We start from the raw sequence: 23,505 nt of genomic DNA on the forward strand, positions 1-23,505 counted from the left end.
CTGGCAAATTTTACAGAACTATGTCTGTGTTTGACTTTTGCATTATATTGTTAAGGGACATCAATATTGTACTGACAAAATTTCTACTTGCTTTTTTGTTGTTGTTGTGGTTGGAAGAAATCATAATCTGCAAGGCTGTCACTTATCAATTTCATTTTGCAGCTGCAAATGTAATGAATAAAATATACATCCACTGTACATCAATCCCTACAGAGAGAGAAAATCAGATAATTGAGTCACAGATATTATACATATGATCAGTCATAAACAAGTTACACTTTATAATTGACAGTACCTACTTAAATTCATCTAATATATGTATCAGGTTTGGATCAAATAGACATATCGGGTTTGGCTAAAGTTTCTTTGACAAGGGAACAGTGGTAGCTCAGGTGATAAAGTAATGGATTCATGATTCAAGGGTTGCAGTTTCAATACCCACCCATGCCAGACTGGGTTGGTTGCCTAATGGTGTGTTCTTTGGAAAGGCACTTAGCTCCCATTTTTTCTGCATGATAAAGGCAGTAATATATTAAAAGTACATTTAAAACCTGCAAAATAAGAAAAAAATTCTTTGATGAAATTTTCTATTGTGTTGCTCTCGACTCTTACGAAAACTGAGACCCAACTTTTAACAGACACTTTTTTACCTGTGATTTTGCAGTTAATACATGTAATAGTTCTATATTTTAGACTCTATTATCACCCATCAACTGGAGAAAAAGTAATCTTTTCATAGAGATGGATATTTCAGGATCGCATGTTGATTGTAACAACAGGATTAGTAGTCGTGGAGACATGGATCAAGTGCAACATTTAGACCTAGGAATATATAGAGAGGATGTTGTTGTTGTTGTATGGCTTAACACCATTTTTCAGCACATGATAGGCTATACATGGCGGCCAGTTTTAATGGTGGAGGAAGAACCCGGGAAAACCACAGGAAGAACCACCGACCCATGAGAAGCTACTGGCAAACTTTCTCACATACCCACATTAGCCGAATCTGAGACTCGAACCCACGCAGACAGAGGTGAGATGGCAGTGATCCGTAAGTTAGAGCGCTTTAGACCACTCGGCCACTCGGGGCCCCATATAGAGAGGCATTTAAAGAGTTCTTTTTTTTTTTATCCAACAAACAAAAGAAGTGAAAACAATGTAAAGAGGTATAAGCATACAGGAAGATTTTGGTAGTTACCTGTTGATTAAGAACTTAGACTCAACCAGCTTGACTGTCAACAATAGCATGAGAAAACAAAAGGATGAAATTACCTGTGAACTAAATGACTTTGTCATGAAAGAATTCCTCTTTGCATGGTATATAGCTGTTTTAATCGACTATCTTGTGTTCATCACTAGGTGGGCACTGTATGGAAACAAATACTTCTCACTTTTTCTATTGATTGTTTTGGTATGTTGGGTAGGTTATGGAAAATTACATATTTTTGCAGTTTAGCCATAGTCACAATTGACAAGAATGAAAGAGCTTTGTTGATATGGAAATGAATGTTCTGGCATATAGAGTAAACATCAAACAGGATAAAGGAGGGATGTTTGCTTGTTTTACTTCTCATTTTACACTCAGTCAAGCCATTAGAGAACCCAGGGAGAGTAAACGAGGTAAGGATTGTCAATACTCCATACAGTAACATGTAAATAAGCACAGTCAACACACCAACAAAAGAGCTTGAGATACAAATTTAATAAATTGAGAATTTTATTTCCAAGTTTGGAACTAATTGTGAATTTTTGGTTTTATTCAATAGGGCATTTCATAAACACAGCAAACCACAAACCAGACTGAGTCTTAATCATCAGGACATTAATTATAATAATTAATTGTCAAATGGCTTGGTGAGCAGAGACTCTAAGAATACTGTGTTTAGTCAAATGACTAGTTTTGATTGTGTGGTCAAGAACTATCATTTCAAACATGCATGGGATATCTAGAACTTTAAGCTGTGGAATAGTTTATGTTGATCAAACACACCACCATGAAACATGGACTGTGCTTATTGCAGTCGTAAAACACTTAATATGGTAAAAACTTTCTTTAAAGACCACTGCTATGTGAGACCACCTGTCATCAGAGACCACATTCTCAATGCACAAATTTATTATGTAGCATTGTGACCTGTTACGAGAGATCATCTGTCTTGAGAGACCATATCTTTTTTGGTCTTTCAAGACAGGTTCTTGTGTATTAAAATGTTATAATTCAAATGTATTCAAGATTTCTGTATGCATTGTTAGTTGTTTGTGAAAAATATTTAAATATATTGATTATATAGTGCTCTGCAGACATGATGCTTGGTTACATTTATCCCAAGTATTTATATTTTTATGTGCATGTCGCTACCATTTAGCCAGAATTTTGCATATATACCCACCACAAATCTGGTATGGACATATTGCCTGTCTATAGTTAATTTTACCAGTAAAGTTTTGTCTTCTCAACTGTTGCAGCTGGGCATTGAATGTTATATGTAGATACATTTCTGGTTAAATCATGTTTGTCTAGAGAGCTATAAATTGTGTGAATAAATGTAAAACTCTGGTTTTTTTTATCTCTTAATAAAATTTTATGTTGTGAACATTTCTTTATATAGAACTTTACAGCAGACTAAATTTATGATGTTGACCAAATATATATACAGTTCAAGTCTTTGAGTGTTGTAAAATCTACCTTATTGACTTGTCATTTTTTTCGGAGCTGGTATCAGTAATGATGTTGAACTAATAATAATGCATGGGAACCACTGCTATAACATGCTTCGTTATAGCACATATTTTCTGATGCAACAATGTTGTGTCATGGTTCCTGATTTATTTGTTTTAGACATCCCCATTTCCTGAAAATTTTCAAACCATCAGTAAATCCAGTGAGAATATAAAAATAATTAAGTTAAATTTCACTTGCAGCATACGTCAGATCATGAGTAATGTTCTTACAAAGCAATGATTAGATTTTCATTAAGCATGCAGCTATCTGAATCCGGATTTATATATTAGAAAAATGAATATCTTACATTTGAACAGCAGGGGAGGCATGATTTCGAACCCCATCCAAATCATACCAAAGATTTTTAAAAATGTACTAAGAGCTGCCCCGCATTAAGAGGTTAGTGTTAGGACTGGTTGGCCTAGTGTCAGGATAATGTGACTGTGTGGGACATCATGCTACATGTCTGTGACATAATGCCCCAGTGCTAGACATCACTATAAACTGCCTCACTGCAGTCATTGTAGTGATATGACTGATTTTTTCTAAAGCTACGTTAAAAATTCAAATCACACAAATATGATGGATTATGTAACGCAGTAGATGATAACTTGATCCACAACTTAGCCATTGGTTTCAGATTATATGTATGTCATATGTCTTATGTCTTATAAGATGTTTTTATGTTTAAGCCTAATTACTGTTGGGTTTTACATACAGTAAACATCGATCCCCAAACATCAGTCCTTTGAATACTTGGTTACACATAAATGGCTCCCTGAGTCCTTATGCCTTTGACCTTGGAAAACTGAAAACCCAACTAAAACTTTGGCCTGTAATGCTTCAGCTTGGACTTTTTACAGAACTAAAATGTTTCACCTTGGAAGTTTTATAGCACTAGAATGCTTCAGTTTGGACTTTTTACATAATTAGAATGCTTTAGCTTGGAAGGTTTATAGAACTAGAATGCTTCACCTTGGAAGGTTTATAGAACTAGAATGCTTCACCTTGTTAGTTTTATAGAACTAGAATGCATCACCTTGGACTTTTTACAGCACTAGAATGCTTCACCTTGGAAGGTTTATAGAACTAGAATGCTTCACCTTGTTAGTTTTATGGAACTAGAATGCTTCACCTTGGAAGGTTTATAGAACTAGAATGTGTCTTCTTGAAAGTTTTATAGAACTAGAATGCTTCACCTTGGAAATTTTATAGAACTATAGGCATGTGATCTTTAAGATACAAAATATTTTAATTGAAATACACTTGAAGTGGAAAGTCCACCTTGTGCAATGATCAAAAATTTATGTTTACAGTACTATAATTAGAAAATATGAATGAATTCATTGTCAGTTCCAGGATTGTTATGAAATCAACAAGACATACAAAACTCCTTCAATTTAACACTTCCTATGGGAGCTATGCAGTATACTGTCTTATAATAAAATGCATTATATATGTGTGTGATTTGGATTTTTAACATAGCTTTAACAGTTTTTCAGTCATATCGCTATGAATCTTTTGTCTGCAGTGTGTCAATTTATAATGATGTCAAGCACTGGGGTATCATGCCATAGACTTGTAGCATTATGTTCCATCCAGTCACATTATCCTGACACCAGGTCGATTAGTCCTAACACTAACCTCTTAATGCTGAGCGCCAAGCAAAGCAGCTGTTTATACTATTTTTAGAAGTCTTTGGTATGACTCAGCCAGGATTCAAACCCACAACCTCCTGCGTGAGGCAGACTCTCTAATCACTAGGCCACCGGAGTGGTCTACATTATACATGCAGTGTTCCCTATTTTAAAAACTCCTATGGCAGCCATTCTGTGTACTGCATTATTATGAAATAATTATGTATATAGTACTCCTTCATTATAACACTGCCAATGGAAGCCAAGTAATATATTGCATAATCTCCCTCATTATAACACTGCCAATGGAAGCCATATAATATACTGCATAATATCCCTCATTATAACACTGTTAATGGAAGCCATATAATATACTGCATAATGTCCCTCATTATAACACTGTCAAGGGAATCCATATAATATACTGCATAATGTCCCTCATTATAACACTGCCAATGGAAGCCATATAATATACGGTACTGCATACTCTCCCTCATTATAACACTGCCAATGGAGGCCGTATAATATACTGCATACTCTCCTTCATTATAACACTGCCAATGGAAGCCATATAATATACTGCATAATTTCCCTCATTATAACACTGCAAATGGAAGCCATATAATATGCTGCATACTCTCCCTCATTATAACAGTGCCAATGGAAGCCATATAATATACTGCATAATCTCCTTCATTATAACACTGCCAATGGAAGCCATATAATATACTGCATAATCCCCCTCATTATAACACTGCCAATGGAAGCCATATAATATGCTGCATATTGATAATAAAGTACACAATGCATTGTTAATACTACAGTGAGACCCATGACCATACCCACCTTATAACAGGAACTATTTAATCCTGAAGTGCCTTATAGTGAGGGGGTGTTGTATTAAGTTCCCAAGTATTCCAATGCCTCTTGTATAATATGGTTGAATGTGAGGTTTTCACTACATGTAATAAATGACAAGGCAATAATGTAAAGCCAATAAGTTTTTGTTTGCAGTATTTTCCTTTACTCATATCAATGCAAAAGTAAGTATTGTGTATAGGTATGCCATGCAAGGCACAATAACCTATGGAATTTCCTGCCATCAATAAACTCTTCATGGGGCACTTGATGTTGTATATGGCTCTTGTAGATATAGGGAGCAAAAACTGAATTAATTGTTCACTGAGAAAGTGAATGATTTTTCAGATTTACACAGTTAGGGGTCAAGACATACTTTACTTCTCAAATGTGTTTGAAGAGTACCAATTAAGAAGTCATTAAAAATGCTCTCATTTATTCACCATTGTCATTCAAGCCTGTGCCAATCTCCACCCCAAATCCCCATATAAAGCAATTTGAGGAAATTTCAATTTATCTTGTTTTGAAGTTAATAGAAAATTAGGGTTGTGGACTGTTAGCTGCCTTAAGGGATATCCAAGTTTACAAAAGAACTTTTATTCACCAGGGAAGAAAACCCATATTTTTGATGATTGTCTTTGACCTGTGAACTATTCATATTGAACCAGACTGTCATTACAGTTTTATGGCTGTTTAAGTTCACATAGAACAGATGGTCATTTAGATGGTGTTCACATGCAGTACCAGATGGGTATGTACAATAGTGATAGCTTATGTTTCTTTTAGTTCATTTGGAGCTGTTACAGATCAAATCATCATGTTAACTGAGTCTGTAATTTTACTTTTAAATATTTCCTTTTAGTATGGCCATTTTTGCCCATGTAGATATCAATCATAACTAGTTGGTTTCACCTACCATATGTGAGGAATAAATCCTTTCTTTCCTGTTTCACCTACTGGAAGGTCTTTGTTATATTGAAAAGTGTGTATTAATTGATACAGGTGAGGCACTAGGTCATGAGAGCAATATGTTGAAAATTTTGACCAAAACTTTGTTACTCTGATGTAGGGGGTTGCAGGTTTGAACCCAAGCCAAGCCATATCAGAAATTTATACAAATGGTACTAGCAGCTGCCTTGCTTGGTGCTCAGCCTTAAGTGGTTAGTGATAGGATTGCTTGGCCTGGTGTTAGGATTGGTTGGCCTGGTGTTAGGATAATATGACTGGGTGGGACATTATGCTTCATGTCTGCAGCATGATATGCCCAAGTGCTAGGCATCATTATAAACTGCCACACTGCAGAAATCATAGCGATATGAGTCTAAAATTGTTAAAGCTATGTTAAAATTCCAAATCACATACACACACACTTTGTAAATAGAAGCAAAAGCCAAATGAGATACACTACTGGTAATTAAATTTTGTAGGCATTATAAATCACTTTTCTTTGTTGCTAACCTGATCGAATTTGTAATCCATTATGTTTTTATTTATTTTACTTATTTTATAGCATGAATCTAGCAAAACCACGAGAACTTGAAATAAACAAGTTAGATTTTAAATGTTTATATGCATAAATGTAGATGACTATCTGCAGTTTTCATAAGACTGTTTCAGTTTTGCATTCGAGGTATATGTTTTACACATGAATATTGTTAAAATTTATAGTTTTCTTTCATTTTTGCTTCTAACACATAACTTCCTGTTTACCAGTGAAGATTATTGGCACAGCTTTAGTACTACTTGATAATAAATGTCAGAGGACGAATTCATAAATTAGAAAATGAATGATAATTTTAGCACATTTACATTCACAAATAACGTAGGAACTGGTAATAGGAATTAGTTGCTTTGCCAATTAGTAAAAAAATGGTGTAAACTTATTGATTCTCTACCCTAATCATGCCATTTTACTGTCATTATTTAACAATGACATTCAGTCAGTTAATGAAAAAATGACTAGTGAAGTATGCTGTGCATGTATTTGTCCTCATGAAACTTGCCATGCAATTTAAATACGCATTATGGAAGTTCCTTTATTAAATGGAAAGAGCCATCACAGCTCAGTTGGAAGAACACCAGAATAGAAATGCGAGTAGTAAGGGCTCGGGTACCTGCTCCCCTCCCCCCCCCCCCAGCTACCGCAGGTTAGCTACCTCAACATGTCCTTGGGGAAAGGCAATTATCTCCCATTTCCTTTGCATAAAATAGTTAATGGTGTGCCTTTATGGTCAAGTCACATTGAAGAAAGACTGGTTCATGGAATCTGCCTAGTTTGGCTGTTGTGGTGTGCCCCTAGACAAGGCTCCTTTACTCCAATTTCCACTGCATGATGTGACTTTCCTGTAATGATATGCTGTAAAAGCACCACCCAATTAATGAATCAGCATCTTTTCATGCATATTAATGCATCAACTTTTATTAATTGGTTTTATATTAGATATAAATTAATGTAGATAGAAAATTACTTAGTATTTTCATCAACCATCAATAGGTAAACAATCTGGACTTTTGCCTAATATTGGGAATTGCAACATAGAGTTCATTGTGCTATACAAGTGACTATTCAGTTTTTTGTTCCTTATGAGGAAATAGCAGGACTGCAATTAATTTGCCAGAGGTGCCAAAAATCATTTGCACTACTCTAAATAACAAGTATTTATTAAAAAAATTATTAAGAAAAGGAATTGGTAGGCTGATTATCAGACAAAGCATCACAGTAAATATTTACTGATCTTTTTTAAAAATGGGTTGGATGTGTCCTCAAGCATGAACTTCATCAAGTTAGAGCTGAGTACCACAAAATGTTTTGTAGCGAGGTATTTCTGTACAAAATATAACAGTAGACCAGAACACTCCATGGAAATATTTCACAATTCGACATCAGGTATGGGTGTGTCATCAAGCATGGACTTATAATCAAGTATGGATTTATTATCAAATATGGGTCCATCATCAAGCATGAACTCATCAAGTATAGACTTATCATCAAGCATGGGTTTATCATCAAATATGGACTTGTCATCAAGCATCAACTTATCAAACAGGGGCCTATCATCAAGCATGGACTTGTCATCAAGCATGGATTTATTATCAAATATGGGTCCACCATCAAACATGGGCCTATCATCAAGAATGAATGTATCAAGCAGGGGCCTATCATCAAGTATGGACTTGTCATCAAGCATGGATTTATTATCAAATATGGGTCCACCATCAAACATGGGCCTATCATCAAGAATGAATGTATCAAGCAGGGGCCTATCATCAAGTATGGACTTGTTATCAAGCATGGGTCTATCATCAGGCACAGGCATTTCATCAAGCATGGACTCGTTATTAAATATAGCCATATCACCAAACTTAGGTAAATCAAGATGGGCTTATCATCAAGCAGGGGCCTATCATCAAGGATGAATGTATCAAGCAGGGGCCTATCATCAAGTATGGACTTGTTATCAAGCATGGGCATATCATCAAGCATGGACTTGTTATTAAACATAGTCATATCACCAAACTTAGGTAAATCAAGATGGGCTTATCATCGAGCAAGGGCTTATCATTGGATAAGTATGGTAAATGTTTCGCCTTCAAACATTGTAAACAAATACAAGATTTGCTACCTTTTCAGAGTACAAATTTCAGCAAAGTTTGTACCATTGTACAGTAATTTAGTTTTCTGACTGATAGAATCTTAATACTGATTACACATTGACTATCATCATTGCCTGAAAGTGTTATGCTTGTAAAAGTCATACTTTAGGGTAAATACAGACTGAATATAAATGTGTCAATTCTGTCAATAATTTCCTCTAATTTGCACTTCCCTTTTTCTGAAAAGGTGCCGTGATTGGCTGTGTCAAATTTGTTTTTATTACAAGGGATGCAGGTGGTAGTTGATTCAGTGCCTATTTACTTGCAGCATCTCATTTTCCACCCTTATTAGGTTTATATGCCTTTAATTATTGTACTAAATTTGGATTAATGTTGTGTGCTTTTTTTTCTGTGTAACATTGAACTGTGTTCACACATGAAAGAACATCCAGAGAACATTGTTTTCAAGACACGTTTTAAAGTTTCTTTAATGTCAGGAACTAAAAGTTAGATGTCAAGTGGTGCAATATGGGACCTAATTAAGAGCCTCCAAATGGTTAGAACTTAATTTAATGTAACATTGTTGAAATGTAACAATAGAATGAAAAGGGTTCTAAGAATAATGATCCTAAAAGCAAGTTAATGTTGTGTTATTTTACAGGCAATTTAGTCCAATCATAACTTCCCTTTATTGAAGCCTGTACTGTATTTAGCATGCTATAAGAGAGGTAAACCTTTGACTTCACAAGACTGACAGCTGAATAGAAGCTCCAAAGCAGACAGAGATATTGGATTAGTAACAATAATGACGGACTGCTTTCCTCTACATTAGTTATTTGTTATTCTCTTCTACAATTTGAGGTTGGTATGATTGTAAACCCAAAAATCTTTATTCTATTTTATGGAATGTGTGTGTGTGTGTACATATATATATATATATATATATATATATATATATATATATATATATATATATATATATATATATATATATATATATATATATATATATATATATATATATATATATGTGTGTGTGTGTGTGTGTGTGTGTGTGTGTGTGTATGTATATATATATATATATTTGTCATTCCAATTACATTTGCACACAGATTTCTGAAAATTCAGTTAAATGTATCTTTAGATTTTATATTTCATCAGCATTTTAAAGTCATTATATAGCTGTAAAATTAGTGACTAGTGGTTAGAGCATCTGCCTCGGATGTGGAAGGTTACCAGTTTGAACCCAGGATGAGTCATACCAGAGACTTACAAAAATGGTACTAACATAGGTGCTCAGCATTAAGAGGTTAGTATTAGGATGGGTTGTCCTGGTGTCAGGATAATGTCTGGGTGGGACATGATGCTACATATCTGTGGCATGATACCCTAGTGTTTGACGTCACTGTAAACTGCTATACTGCAGACATCGTAGTGATATGACTGAAAAAATTTAAGGCTACATTATAAATCCAAATCAAACTTACACACACACATACACACACTTAAATGCTTAAAACCTGACAGATTTTTTTATACATCCTTTATTTTTATACATACATTATGAGGCATAATGTAATTATTCTTTTATGTTTGTCCATCTGTTCCTTAGTGTGTTTCTGCACAATGACTCGAGTTCTCCATCTGTTATTATCAGACTTAATTGTCAATAACTTGCATTTGGTGTACAGAAGAAGAGATTTTGGGAGTGAAAAGATCAAGGTCACTGACTGATAAAAGAAAAAAATGGTTTCTGTGCAATAACATAGTTCTACATCATATACTTGGACAAAACTTTGTGGACAGCTTGCATTTAGGATAATGAAGAAGCCTGTTGATTTGAGGTCCATTTAAGTTCAAGGTTACTGACTGAAAGAAGAAAATGTCTTTTGCAAAATGACTTAAGTTCTAAACCATGTACTTTGCACCTAATATATGGAAGAGGTCTATCATTTGGGTGTCAACTGGTGGAAAATCAATATCTGTGTGGTTCAAAGAAAATGGGTTTTGCAAAGTAAAATATTTTCAAAACCATCTGTTCCTTGATCAAACTTTGTGGATTGGTTGCATTAGGGTAGCAGGGAATCCATTAGATTAATCTGTGATATAAAAGTCAGAGGACACTATCATGTTAAGTCAAATAAGAAAATAATAGTCTCTGCACAATAAGTTTTGTTCAAAACCACATACTTCAACCAAGGGTCTAGATCATTGAGACCCGTTGATCAGTAATCTCCAAAGTCGACCATGCCCTACCTGAGTGCCTAAAGAGAGAACAATTAAGCATAAGGTGTGTGTAACATGTCATTCCCACTACTTTTGCTGGTGTGTACATTAACAGAAAGCAATAATTATAAATATAAATTTTATTTTGCAATGAGCTTATTTCATTTGTTTTTTAAAAGGATGATTGAGCTGGTTATTGACTATTCCTCTTTACTGCTAAAATTGAATAATCTACTTTCAACCTATGCAGTGGCAAGGAGTTCCATGGTAGAGGTTATAAGGTACTGTTTCCCTCAGTGTTTGTGTGTGTGTGTGTGTGTGTGTGTATTTATGTATATACCTTACATTTTCCTAATAGAAATACAATGGATTTGTGTATACAGATTAATGTTAAAGTAAAGAATGTTTGCCATGTAAGTTATTGTGTACCTGGAGTCCTTACCTTTTACCTTGTTTGATCCTTTTTGGGGGGAAGGAGCACATGGCCATCTTGGTTTGGATAATCGTGCATGAAAGCCGGGGATAGGTAATTTTCATTTCTGTTTTATATAGTGTCAATGTATAATTATTACTTAATGTATAGACCTTGCATTCTTCAAAAGAAAATCCTGTAGGTTTGTGGATATTACTGAGTGTTAAGTCTTTCTTTGCCTCAGAAGTTAGTTCTTGTGCATCTTGAGTCCTTATCTTTGACCATGTTTGATCCTACTTTTGGATGAACACATGGCCGTGTGTGTGTTGATTGGTACACTGGTGCATGAGAGCATGGCAATAGCAGCTGCCACTTGTGACATTGGTTTGATTCCATCTTGGAAGGAATTATAAGTCTCTGACCTGTTATATATATATATATATATATGTATATATATATATATATATATCACATGTTGGACATCTGAGCCAAAACCCCTAAATAATGGAAGATTAAATGTAATTATGATTTTCTACTAGCAGTAACGTTTTTGTTTTTTTACAATTGTACATGTAAAGAATTACCAATGAAGGTTTTAGGTGATCATGGGAGAAGAAGAGGAAATAGCAATAATGTCATAATGAAAGCCTGTTTGCTTAGCTGGCTTTTGTTGTTGTTTTCTTTTCTGACCTAGATTTAATTATTGAGAAAGAAAACCCAGCTTACACATGATGTCTACAGGTTTTATCTGGTACAAAAATTTCTCATCTGTTAGTTAGCCAAGTATCACACCTGTTTGGTTGTGTAGTATTATGCAACATTCCCTAGTTGACTTCCTCTAATGTCCTGTAATATGGAAGGTTACATCTATCTAAGGACTATTTTTTTGAAGAGACAGGTATATTGTAGCATTCTGCTACCACCAGAACTACTGCTACTACTTCTACTGCTGCCACTACATGTACTGTGACATGATTATTATTAATAGTAGTAGTAGTAGTAGTACTGTGGTTATTATTATTAGTATTATTAGTATTATTGTGATTGTTATCATTATTATTAATTTTATGATTGTTTTTATTATTATTATTATTATTATTATTATTATTATTATTATTATTTCTCAGGTGACCAGTTTCAAATGAACATTGTGAAACTGATTTCAATATAGTAAACTTAAAGGAGCCTTGGCCAAAAAAGTATATATCTTTTTTAGATGTGATTTATTATTTAACTAAATACGTAAATACAAGACCATAATGGTTTGTACATTATGTAAATAATTTAATGTTTTCACTAAAACCACAATTAAGTTCCATGTTAATGTGCATACATTAAAGCATTGTCCTTGTTGTCTTTGTTATGGATACTTTTTTAAAAAGTGATAAAGATCAAATTTTAAAATGGCTTAAGCAGAAAAAATAATCTTTACAGTTGAAAATATAATTCTGTATGCCCACATAATGTGCATACTATTTTAATGTCTGTCAGTCTCTCTGTTAAATTTTATTTTGTTCCTGCATCATAACTCAAGTGGTCCACTCTGTTGATACATGGATCAGAAATGTTTCTGCACAAGTTCTCCACCATCTATAGTTAAAAAAAATTGCGGATGACTTTTTTTTGCACCAGAGGTAATGAAGAGGCTTACAGATTTTGAAGGTAGGAAATTTGAAAGATCAAGGTCACTGTGACTGAAGGAATTCAAATGGTTTCCGTACAATAACATTAGTTCTATATCATATACCTGGACCAAATGTTGTGAATAGCTTGCACTTGTGATAAAGAAGAAGCCTGTAAATTTTGAAATAATAAAGTACAGTCACTGTGACTGAAGGAATAAAAATGGTTTCTGGATAAATAAAATTAGTTAAATTAGGTAGAAGCCTGTTGATCATGGGGTCTTGGTCAAGGTCATTGAAAATAAATGAAGGAAAATGGTCATCATGCCAGCACTCTCCTGCATCTTAAAAAAAATCGAGTAATTAATCTTAGTGAATTGACAATTGGCCTGATCAGTCTTCTGCTGAAGAGAAGCCCCAGGTGGCCAAATGGTCTAAGGCGCTTACCATTACAGATAACTGACATCTTATTTTCTTATACGTAAAATTTCTCACAAAAGAGAAAGTTGTATTACCTTTTAGTGAAGGTTTCATTTATTTTAATGCTAATTAAAAAAAATATTAAATGTCTGTGTTGCTATTGTAGCCCTCCTGATCCAATCTAAAACATCTCTAAAACTGGTTATTTCTTTTGGGTTACTCAATATAAGATAAGACAATGTACACAATTACATAATGTGTAATATGGGGATTTTGATTTTAAGAAAATCCATTTTCTCAGGACAAAATAATTAATTTAGAAGGGTCCATTTTAAAGAAAAAATTTAGGGGGAAATTCCACTTACATTTTTAAGAAATGGTGGAACTTTCTGAATGTAGAAATGATTTATTGATAACACTTAAAGTAGGGCTTGAAAATAGAATTAATGATTTTGTACACTAGGTTGATTTATTGAGGCAGTGTTTTGAAACATTAGTGTGAATCCAGGAGTCACACATCCTATAATAGATCCCAATTATATCTTTTCAAGCTTTCAATGTGAATCCTGCAGTCACATATCCTATAATAGACCCCCAACTGTATCTTTTCAAGCTTTCAGTGTGAATCCTGCAATCACACATCCTATAATAGACCCCAATTGTATCTTTTCAAGCTTTCAGTGTGAATCCTGCAGTCACATATCCTATAATAGACCCCAAATTGTATCTTTTCAAGCTTTCAGTGTGAATCCTGCAGTCACATATCCTATAATAGACCCTGGTTGATCTGATCAGTTATTTCAGTCACACATCCTAGAATAGACCCCAATTTTATTTGAATAAGTACCATATAGAACAAACAGCATAAATTCTGATCTGCAGGCACATTATACTATGGCAGATCCAGGTCTTTTGTTGTTTGTAGTTTGACTTTACTTATAAAACAATTACATGTGGTATTTTAGAGAGAGGGACACATCTTGGCCAGATTTATTGATATGCATAAAGTTACTGGTATACAGAAAATGTGGATAAATTATAAAGACAATTGTGCAGATCTAAATTGAAGTTGTAGCATCAATTGAGTAGCTGTAAGGATGGTATTATTATTATTATTCGTAGTAGTATTAGTATTATTGATATTATTATTATTATTAGTAGTAGTAGTATTAGTATTATCAAAACCTTTGATCATTTATACATCTTTCCCAGAAAATGCTTGTTTTGGATTGATGATGTCAATCATTGAATAACATGTTGTATAAACGTATTTGCTGCATAAATTTGAATGATGCTGGTAAAATTTTCACCATAACATTGTGCTGGTACACATACTCTGAAGTATGATTTCTGTGTAAATGTCGGTTGGCATGTTAATTGGTTTTGAAAAGCTTGCTTGTCCATAGGGTCTTTTGTTGAATGCTTTTCCCCTTAGTCTGCATTCCACATTTTTAACTGTTTACACCAAAGTACTTTGGATGAATAAAAATGTGGACCAAGAAAATTATTGTGCTTTTTTCATTGCATGTCAATGCTAGAGAGAATAAGATTTATTGAGTTCACTTGGATGGGTGATTAATGGATGATTAATGAGTTGTTTCAAATTTTGAATTTTAGAAGTGAGCCATAGAACCTGTTAAATACTGGCATTTGATGTTAACTGTTTTGCTTCATTATACACTGAGTTCATTTCATGGTATATTTATGCACATATAGCTAGATTTTGAGCTTCATAAAGTAAAAGTATTCAATACCCATTGTGGTATTATTGTAAAAACCAAATCTGTATGGGTCATTTTTGAGCTCATGAATATTTTTCCTTTCTGGTTTTCACAGATAAGTTTGTATTTTCTGTCCTGCCATATCTACCATATATATTAACTTAGAGGTTGAGTCCATCTGCAAATAACATAGACACTGATCTGCCTGTTGTTTGTTCTACTGATTAGTCCTAATAGGACTTCATAGACCTAGATCTGCTTGCACATTGTTCAGATGTACTGTGACAGACCTGGACCTGTGTAATTTTCACTTGGATCTGACTTGTAGGAAACTACATACAGTCCATTGGAATAACATCTAGTATCTTTACTTGAAATAATTTTGACTATTCTGCTTTTTGAAACGTGGTGTGCATATATTTAAATATGACCAGGTTTGAAGTTTTGAACTTTGTATCCATAATACAGTGTGACCTTGCTATAACATGGTGGTTGGGGTCCATAGATCCAGCCTTATTGTAGACCGAACCATGTTAGAACCAGCCAAATCTGATAGCTGAAGAAAATGATGCATTTACCTAAAATATAGCCATGGGGTGGGTGGGTAATAAAGCGGGTGCAAAAATACATGCTTTTGATACAACATTCCCACTGACATAAGGCAGGCTCCTGGCATTTCTTCTTTTCAAAATCATTGTTTTAAATGGATTAAATCTTTAGAAAATTGTACAGTTCTAGTACAAAAAATACTGCCTGCTTTTCTGTAATTTTGCATCATTTTCATAGTTGAACTTTTCAGTGCAGGATATTTTATGTTTTATATATGTTTCTGTTTTCACAGATGCCTGTGCATGTGTTCCAGGCTTGATAATTTGAATTTTAAAATTACTTATTTATTTAGTGTCAAGCCAGATTCTTCACATCATGTTGTATATACTGTATACATGTATATTGTACATAACAGATAGAAGGCCTCAAGGTAGATTAGTTCTGTAACTAATTGAGTTACCTTCGCTAAATAAAGTCTTATTCATTATTATTATTATTATTATTATTATTATTATTATTATTATTATTAAATGATGACAAACTAGACTGAATAACACTTGTATATTGCCAACTTAGAGTTGTGTAGTAGAGTCCATAATATGTTAAGTACTGTACATGTATATAAGAAATCCATGAATTCAATTAGAGATCATGTTATAAAATTCATGTATAAGTCACATCCTGTTAGAAAACACAACACATATATAAAAAATTGGTAGTTCTCATTTTGATCTATATCTGATTGTCACTAAAATTTACAACAACTGTCACAAATAGCACGGGCTATTGTTCTTTGCAAGCTACATGTACATTTGCTTAAACTGGCCTGTCATCTTGTCCATGCTACCCAGGGGATGAGGCATTTGATACAGAAATGAAAATGTGAACAAATAAAAGAGTCTGACAAACATCTTTGCAAGATACCCAATCTTCAGTTAACTTGACGGCTAGATATATAGTTTGAAAAGATTACTACTGTTGGTATCGACCGAAAGCATACATTTTTTCCTGTAAAAATGAAACTGTCATTTATGCAAATTACTTTTTATACTTTTAAAAACAAATAACTTATTCTGTGTGTGATCAAATTCATGCATATGAAATTGCATGAGCCATGCCATGATAGTTTTGTATTAGAATTCACACACGATCTCTTCCCCAAAATGATAATTAACTTTTACATGTTACTTTTGAAAAAGAAGCCAAAAAATGTGTGAGAAAAATACATGTACAGTAGAACTTTGATTATTCATCAGGGTGTGGGACCGAGATCATGATGAATATGAGAATAGATGTATAATAGAATGTGTACATTAAAAGTATTATACAATAGACCAGGTCATCAAAAAAATATAATATCTACATATGTACATGTACCTTTTTTTTAATAATTTGACGTATAATGACCTGATGGTTAACAGACTGATGGTTAATACTGTGACAGATTATTGAAGTTCTACTGTATATGAAATTTCAGGAGCTATGCCAAAATCATGTTTTAGTATATCCAAATTTGTTTTATAATAGAGTGTACTATAGTGGGGGTCACACTGTACATGTGTGGCAAGAGATTTTAGTTTGTTGTTTTGTTTGATGTTTAACAGGATCAAAAAAATATAATATCTACATATGTACATGTACCTTTTTTTTAATAATTTGACGTATAATGACCTGATGGTTAACAGACTGATGGTTAATACTGTGACAGATTATTGAAGTTCTATTGTATATGAAATTTCAGGAGCTATGCCAAAATCATGTTATAGTATATCCAAATTTGTTTTATAATAGAGTGTGCTATAGTGGGGGTCACACTGTACATGTGTGGCAAGAGATTTTATTTTGTTGTTTTGTTTGATGTTTAACAGGACATCAGCATATGAAGGCTACATAAAGTGCCAAGACAATGGGATAAACATCCCTTGGTAAGAGATGCACAACAGCAGCTGATCTGGGCAGCAGTTGAACCTGCGATATTTGGCTCTCAAATCCAGCATGACTCTTCTTTGGCATCAGATAGATATCTTCACATTTCCAGAGATCCTGTTTTATATTGGCACTTTTTTGGAATATACTGTTATTGCTAATGTAGGTGATTCGCTTGTCCATGCATCCTTGTGTGCATCCATCCATCTGTTGGTCACATGGTTCACATCTCCCTCTTTAACTTGTCCTGATTGAAGTCCAAAATAACAGACTGCAGTAAAAGCAGCAGAGCAAAGTACTGAGGGACCTCTGAAAATGTAAGAAGAGGATGCTTTTTCTAATGAAGTTATTTGTTTTTCTGTATCAGTTACCCTTATTTTCAAGATAACCAACCTTTGAAAGATCATTAAAGATCATTAAAAACATTATTCCAAGAGGTTGTGATATATATCACATGAGCTCCTTTGAAAATATTTTGCATTATTTTACTGCTTCTTGCATGTAAATGTGGATATATTTGAGTTACTGCTGATTCACAGGAAAACAAGAGTTCTTTTTTTTTGGGGGGGGGGGAAATTAAGCATATTTAATTTCTTAAACAATATTACTATCAACATTGAAACTCAATTTTATGTGCTTCTATTGTTCTGTTGGTAAATTGTTGATGTTACAATTTCATTTCAAGTTATAGTTACATTTCTGTTCATCCTAGACCTCTGAGTGCTGATTTGGGAATTGCAAGTTCACACACATTTTGGAACTCATGATTAGAGTGTCCGTCTAGGAGGTGGGAGGTCGTGGGTTCAAACCTCGGCCGAGTCATACCAAAGACTTAGAAAAATGGTACTAACATTTGCCTCGCTAGGCACTAAGCATTAAGAGGTTAGTATTAGCACTGGTCGGCCTGGTGTCAGGATAATGTAACTGGGTGGGACATCATGCTACATGTCTGCGACATGATGCCCCTATGCTAGACATCACTATAAACTGCCTCACTGCAGATATCATAGCAATATGACTGAATTTTTTTTAAAGCTACATTAGAAATCCTAATCACACTAATCACACAATCTATGTGCTATCTTACACAAGTTTACACTTGTCCCAAAAATCTAGCCCCATTTCGCCAGGATACAATCTACATGCCATAAAAAATAGTGTATTTCCCTTTAATAAAATAGTTTCTTACTGTATTACAAGATATAATTCCATGTAATTTACTGGTGTGAACACCCACTGAGGTAATATAAGCTTGTCTTCTAATATCAGAGACCAGCTCATTTTTTTAAAGCAAATTTTCTGATAAGCCTTGGTTAATAATACTCATTTGTTGTTAAATGTTTAGCACTTGATAACAAAGATTATTAAATAACATAGATCGAAGGTTCTCAGCTGTTTCATCATTTGAATCAAAACATTATTTTTCAAGAAACTAATTTTGATGACAATCAGCACTTTGATGCAGAAAAAACGGGTCAGTTTCTAAGATGCAGGACAAATTACCCACTGCAGGTTTTGGAGGAAAGAAAGGACTGGGAGTGTTTTATGGCAAGAACATAATCATTTGGAATTGCATGATGCTTTAAATAACTCTCCATTATTGAACACCCTCCCAGTGGCTCTGTTACCATGTGCTTAGGCAATGATGGTTAGCTTCCCTTTCGCAGTGTACGAGTTTCTGGCGTGACCCATGTTGATACTTTGTCTGGGTTCGGGGCCCCAAGTGGCTGAGTTGTTTAAAGCACTCACTGCTACAGATCTCTGCCATCTTACCTCTGTGTGGGTTTGAGTCTCGGGCTCAGCCAATGTAGGTTTGAGAAAGTTTGCCAGTAGCTTCTTGTGGGTCAGTGGTTCTTTCCGGTGTTTTCCGAGGTTCTCCCTCCACCATTTATACTGGCTGCCATATATAGCCTATCTTGTGCTGAAAAATGGCATTATACCCTATAACAACAACAACAACTCTTTAGGGTTCAAGTATATGGATTATTCAAAAAAAAGAAATATTTGATTTTGATCAAAGAAGAACTTGAGAAAAGCAGTCAAGTGATATTAGTAGCAAAAGAATTATAAGACCATGGAGCCATTCTAATAAATATGTCAACATGTAGGGAGATATGATTTTGGGAGACAATGATATCCTCTGAAAATAAATGACAAAATTTAGTCTAAAGGGTTGGAAATGGGACACTTATATTTGGTTAAGAATATTATGTTTCAAAACCAGTCATACTTATATTTTGTCAAGATATTATGCATGTGTTGTCATAGATAAGTTATTGTGCAATAACTATTTTCTTATTTAGATCTGCTATTGCATGTTGTAGGGTTTTCTCAACACAAAAAAGCAGAAAACAAGAATTAAAATAATAAATAATTTGTTATGTTTCAATAAGTATTAAAATTCATTTTTTCAGACTTTGAAGCATGAAACATGCAAGCATTTTACAAACAAATTAAAAATATTTTGGACAAGAAGACAACAAAATAATGATACTGAAAGCACAAAATTTAAAATCTCACAAGAAAAAATATATCAGTATAGGAATGTAGAGTAAAGGAACAGAGTTAAAGGATTGTTATTTAAAGGACCAGCAGGACTTGGCTCTCTGCAATAAGGTGACAATTGCACATATAAAATGTTATTGTCATATTAAAAATATTCAAGTTTTGGTCATGAAGGAGGTTGCAGACCGAAGAATACTTTATTTACATCAGGATTGGGCAAGTTATAGTAGTGCTGTATAGTTTGTTATAATATAAGATTGCACTATCATATTTTTTCAGGCTTTCCAATGTGAGGAGCAGGGGTTAACGTATCGGAATTGGTCAGGATGTGGAAGAAAGTAGTGGCAGTGCTCATTGGTGTGCTTGTGGGCATCTGGCTTTTTGATGACTTTGACCAAAGTATGTCTGAAATGCATACACCTTTTCATTCATTTTCTTTTGACAGATTTTGACTATATGTTTTAAGAATTTTACAAGTGTTACCTTTATCTTTGAGCTTATATACATTTTAAATGTTTTGTAGAAAATGAATACATTTATTTGGATAGGTTTATCTTCAAACTTTTACTTGGCACCATATGGCTACTGTAAGGCTGAGGTAGTGTTAAATGGATACACACACATATGTACATACAAACATACATGTATACATGCAAACATACATGCATACATACATACATACATATGCAAACATGTACATACATACATGCATACATACATACATACACACACACATACATATGTAATACATACGTACACACATACATACACACACATGCATACATACATACATATATACATACATGCATGCATACATACACACATACATACATATATACATACACATACATACATACACACACTTTTGTGTGTTCATACATACATACACACACACACATACATATATACACATACATACATACACATACATACATACATACATACACACACATACATACATGCGTCCATGTATACATACCTACATACACACACATACATACATTCATACATACATACATACACACACACACACACACATGCATACATACACACACATACATACATACAGGGGCCCCGAGTGGCCGAGTGGTCTAAAGCACTCTCCATTACGGATCACTGCCATCTCACCTCTGTCTGCGTGGGTTCGAGTCTCAGATTCGGTCAATGTGGATATGTGAGAAAGCTTGCCAGTAGCTTCTCGAGGTTCGGTGGTTCTTTCCGGGGATTTCCCGGTTTCTTCCACCACCATTAATACTGGCCGCCATGTGTAGCCAATCGCGTGCTGAAAAATGGCGTTTAACCCTACAACAACAACAACAACATACATACATACATAAACACACTTTCCAACCATGTTTGAGGGAGTTATCCCCCCTGTCTGAATTAAGAATTTACCTTTCTTTTGCATCATACTGTTGTGTGTATCAGTTTTATTTAATTCTGGTTTAAGGTATGTTTTTATGAAGGTATTTAAGGACATTTCTTGTTCTTTCCTAGTCATGTATTTGAGGTATCATGAGGTCTGAACCATTGTATAAGATTAATAATTAAGTTTCAAGTACACGATTAAAAAATCTGATTAATGGGAGAAAATTTGAGCATCACCCAGGTCACATTTAATTTTCAGGTTCCGGAAAGCTTTTCTTATATTTTCATGTTTTCTGCTTTAGCTGCAGGTACTGTAAAGGGAAAGCGTGTGTTGATTACTGGTGCCTCTACAGGAATAGGGGAACAGATGGCATACCACTATGCACAAATGGGAGCTAAAATTGTGGTCACAGCAAGGAGAGAACAGAGGCTGAAAGAAGTATTTTTCACATTTTTGTTTTTAATCTGTTAGTTTATTGGACATGTGCAGATTTATCCAATGCTTATATATAACAAAGCAAAGTTTGGTACAAATGGTATGATTTCTCTTTGTTTGTGTCTTTTTAAGGAAAACCTAATAATTATGTTATGAACTATTCCGCTGTATGCATTTGTTCACATGAAATGTTAGGCAACATCACCAAGACCATTCCAGACAGAAAATGTAAACCTTTTGCTGATGATTGAATGCTTTCATTCCTTGTGGTAGAAGTAAATGAAAATCTGAAGGAATGAGACCTATTGCTCTTTTCTTCAGCATGTCAAAAGAGTTCTGTGTTATTTTTTTTGGATTGTTGTGTATACATGAAATATCTATAATACACAGTTTTTATTGATTCACGTGGTATATGTGTTATATCTAAAATACATGATTTTTATATATTGTAAATATGGCAAAAATTGGACCTATTGCTCTGCGCTGTCAATTGTTCATGGAGTTACTTTATTATTTCAACATTTACTAAATAAAAACCTCAACCTTATAAAACTGTATGCTAAAATGATTAGTATCAATCATTTGTTTCATATTTTGATCTTTATCATCCCTGGAATTATGCTGTTGTTTCAGTCATTTGGTCAGTTGTGTTAATAAAGTTATGGTTGCAGTTAAAGTTACAGACTGTAAAATCATATATATTTTCATCTATATGAATTTTAATCATGTCAGCATGACAATTCTACTGCAATGCTTAATTAAAAAGCCCATACATTTTTGGACTTAAGGTAAAGTACGATTAATGCAGTCAAGTCCAGATATTGGCTTGTCATGGTTTTGTCTGCAATAAAAAAAAGTTATAAGTTGACTCGGTGGAGTTTGTCAGGGAACCAGTCTAACTTTACAGGGACATCCTCAGATGCTTTGATTTACCTATGTTTTTAATGGAAAACACCTCTTTAATCAAGCTTTTTGAATCAGAACAATTGGCACTGATGTGTAAAAAGAATATGGACAACTTTGTTCTTGAGGAAGGAAAGACAACAATTAATTTAGTAGACATTTTGTTGTGTTCATTTGATTATTGCTGAAGTATAGAGAGATTAGCAGCTGCCAATACATGAACTACAAAAACCCAAAGAATATGTTAAGCTGAGAGATCTAGTAAGAAGTCATTGACCTACACTGGGTTTTGAATTAGTTTTAAAACAATTATTGGTTATTAGGGCTGAAGTGTATTTTATGAACATTTTAATTAATATAATGTTGTCTCATATTCATGTTTTTCTAAATTAACAATAGCGGTACATGACATTGTTTTACACATTACTGAAAATTGGTCTAACTTATGGCAACATATCAACTGTGTTACTGAGAGGGTCATTTTTGAGTTGGAAGGTCTGCAGTTTTCAATAATTTTGCAAGAACTTAAAATGGTGATAGGAGTAGTCTTTTTGTTTAACAGAAAAATGTTTCTTCTCTAAGTCTTTAAATCAATGGATTTTAGTA

General features: G+C 33.9%; 1 protein-coding gene and 1 long non-coding RNA gene across 6 annotated transcripts in view; one reads left to right on the forward strand and one right to left on the reverse strand.

Annotated features, from left to right (window-relative positions):
- Nucleotides 1–5,364, reverse strand: part of LOC149794191 (uncharacterized) — a 57,344-nt gene extending 51,980 nt beyond the window's left edge. Inside the window, exon 1 of the long non-coding RNA XR_016422977.1 lies at nt 5,206–5,364. This is a non-coding gene — a long non-coding RNA (uncharacterized LOC149794191). The remainder of the gene's footprint in view (nt 1–5,205) is intronic.
- The window catches only part of LOC149794190 (hydroxysteroid 11-beta-dehydrogenase 1-like protein A), a 138,758-nt gene that overhangs the window by 93,794 nt on the left and 21,459 nt on the right, over nt 1–23,505 (forward strand). For 2 of the 5 annotated variants that reach the window (XM_089968299.1, XM_089968300.1), the window contains exons 2-3: nt 20,472–20,591; nt 21,863–21,999. In XM_089968299.1, the coding sequence (XP_089824425.1) occupies nt 20,519–20,591; nt 21,863–21,999 (210 nt within the window). In that variant the 5' untranslated portion in view covers nt 20,472–20,518. Of the gene's footprint in view, nt 1–1,580; nt 1,621–5,744; nt 5,969–9,546; nt 9,673–20,471; nt 20,592–21,862; nt 22,000–23,505 lie in introns of those variants that run through there. The other 3 variants (XM_089968297.1, XM_089968295.1, XM_089968296.1) reach the window with 3 other exon arrangements.

Source organism: Sinohyriopsis cumingii, chromosome 8 (assembly GCF_028554795.1).
Source record: "Sinohyriopsis cumingii isolate HCF-2022 chromosome 8, ASM2855479v2, whole genome shotgun sequence".
Lineage (NCBI taxonomy): Eukaryota > Metazoa > Mollusca > Bivalvia > Unionida > Unionidae > Sinohyriopsis > Sinohyriopsis cumingii.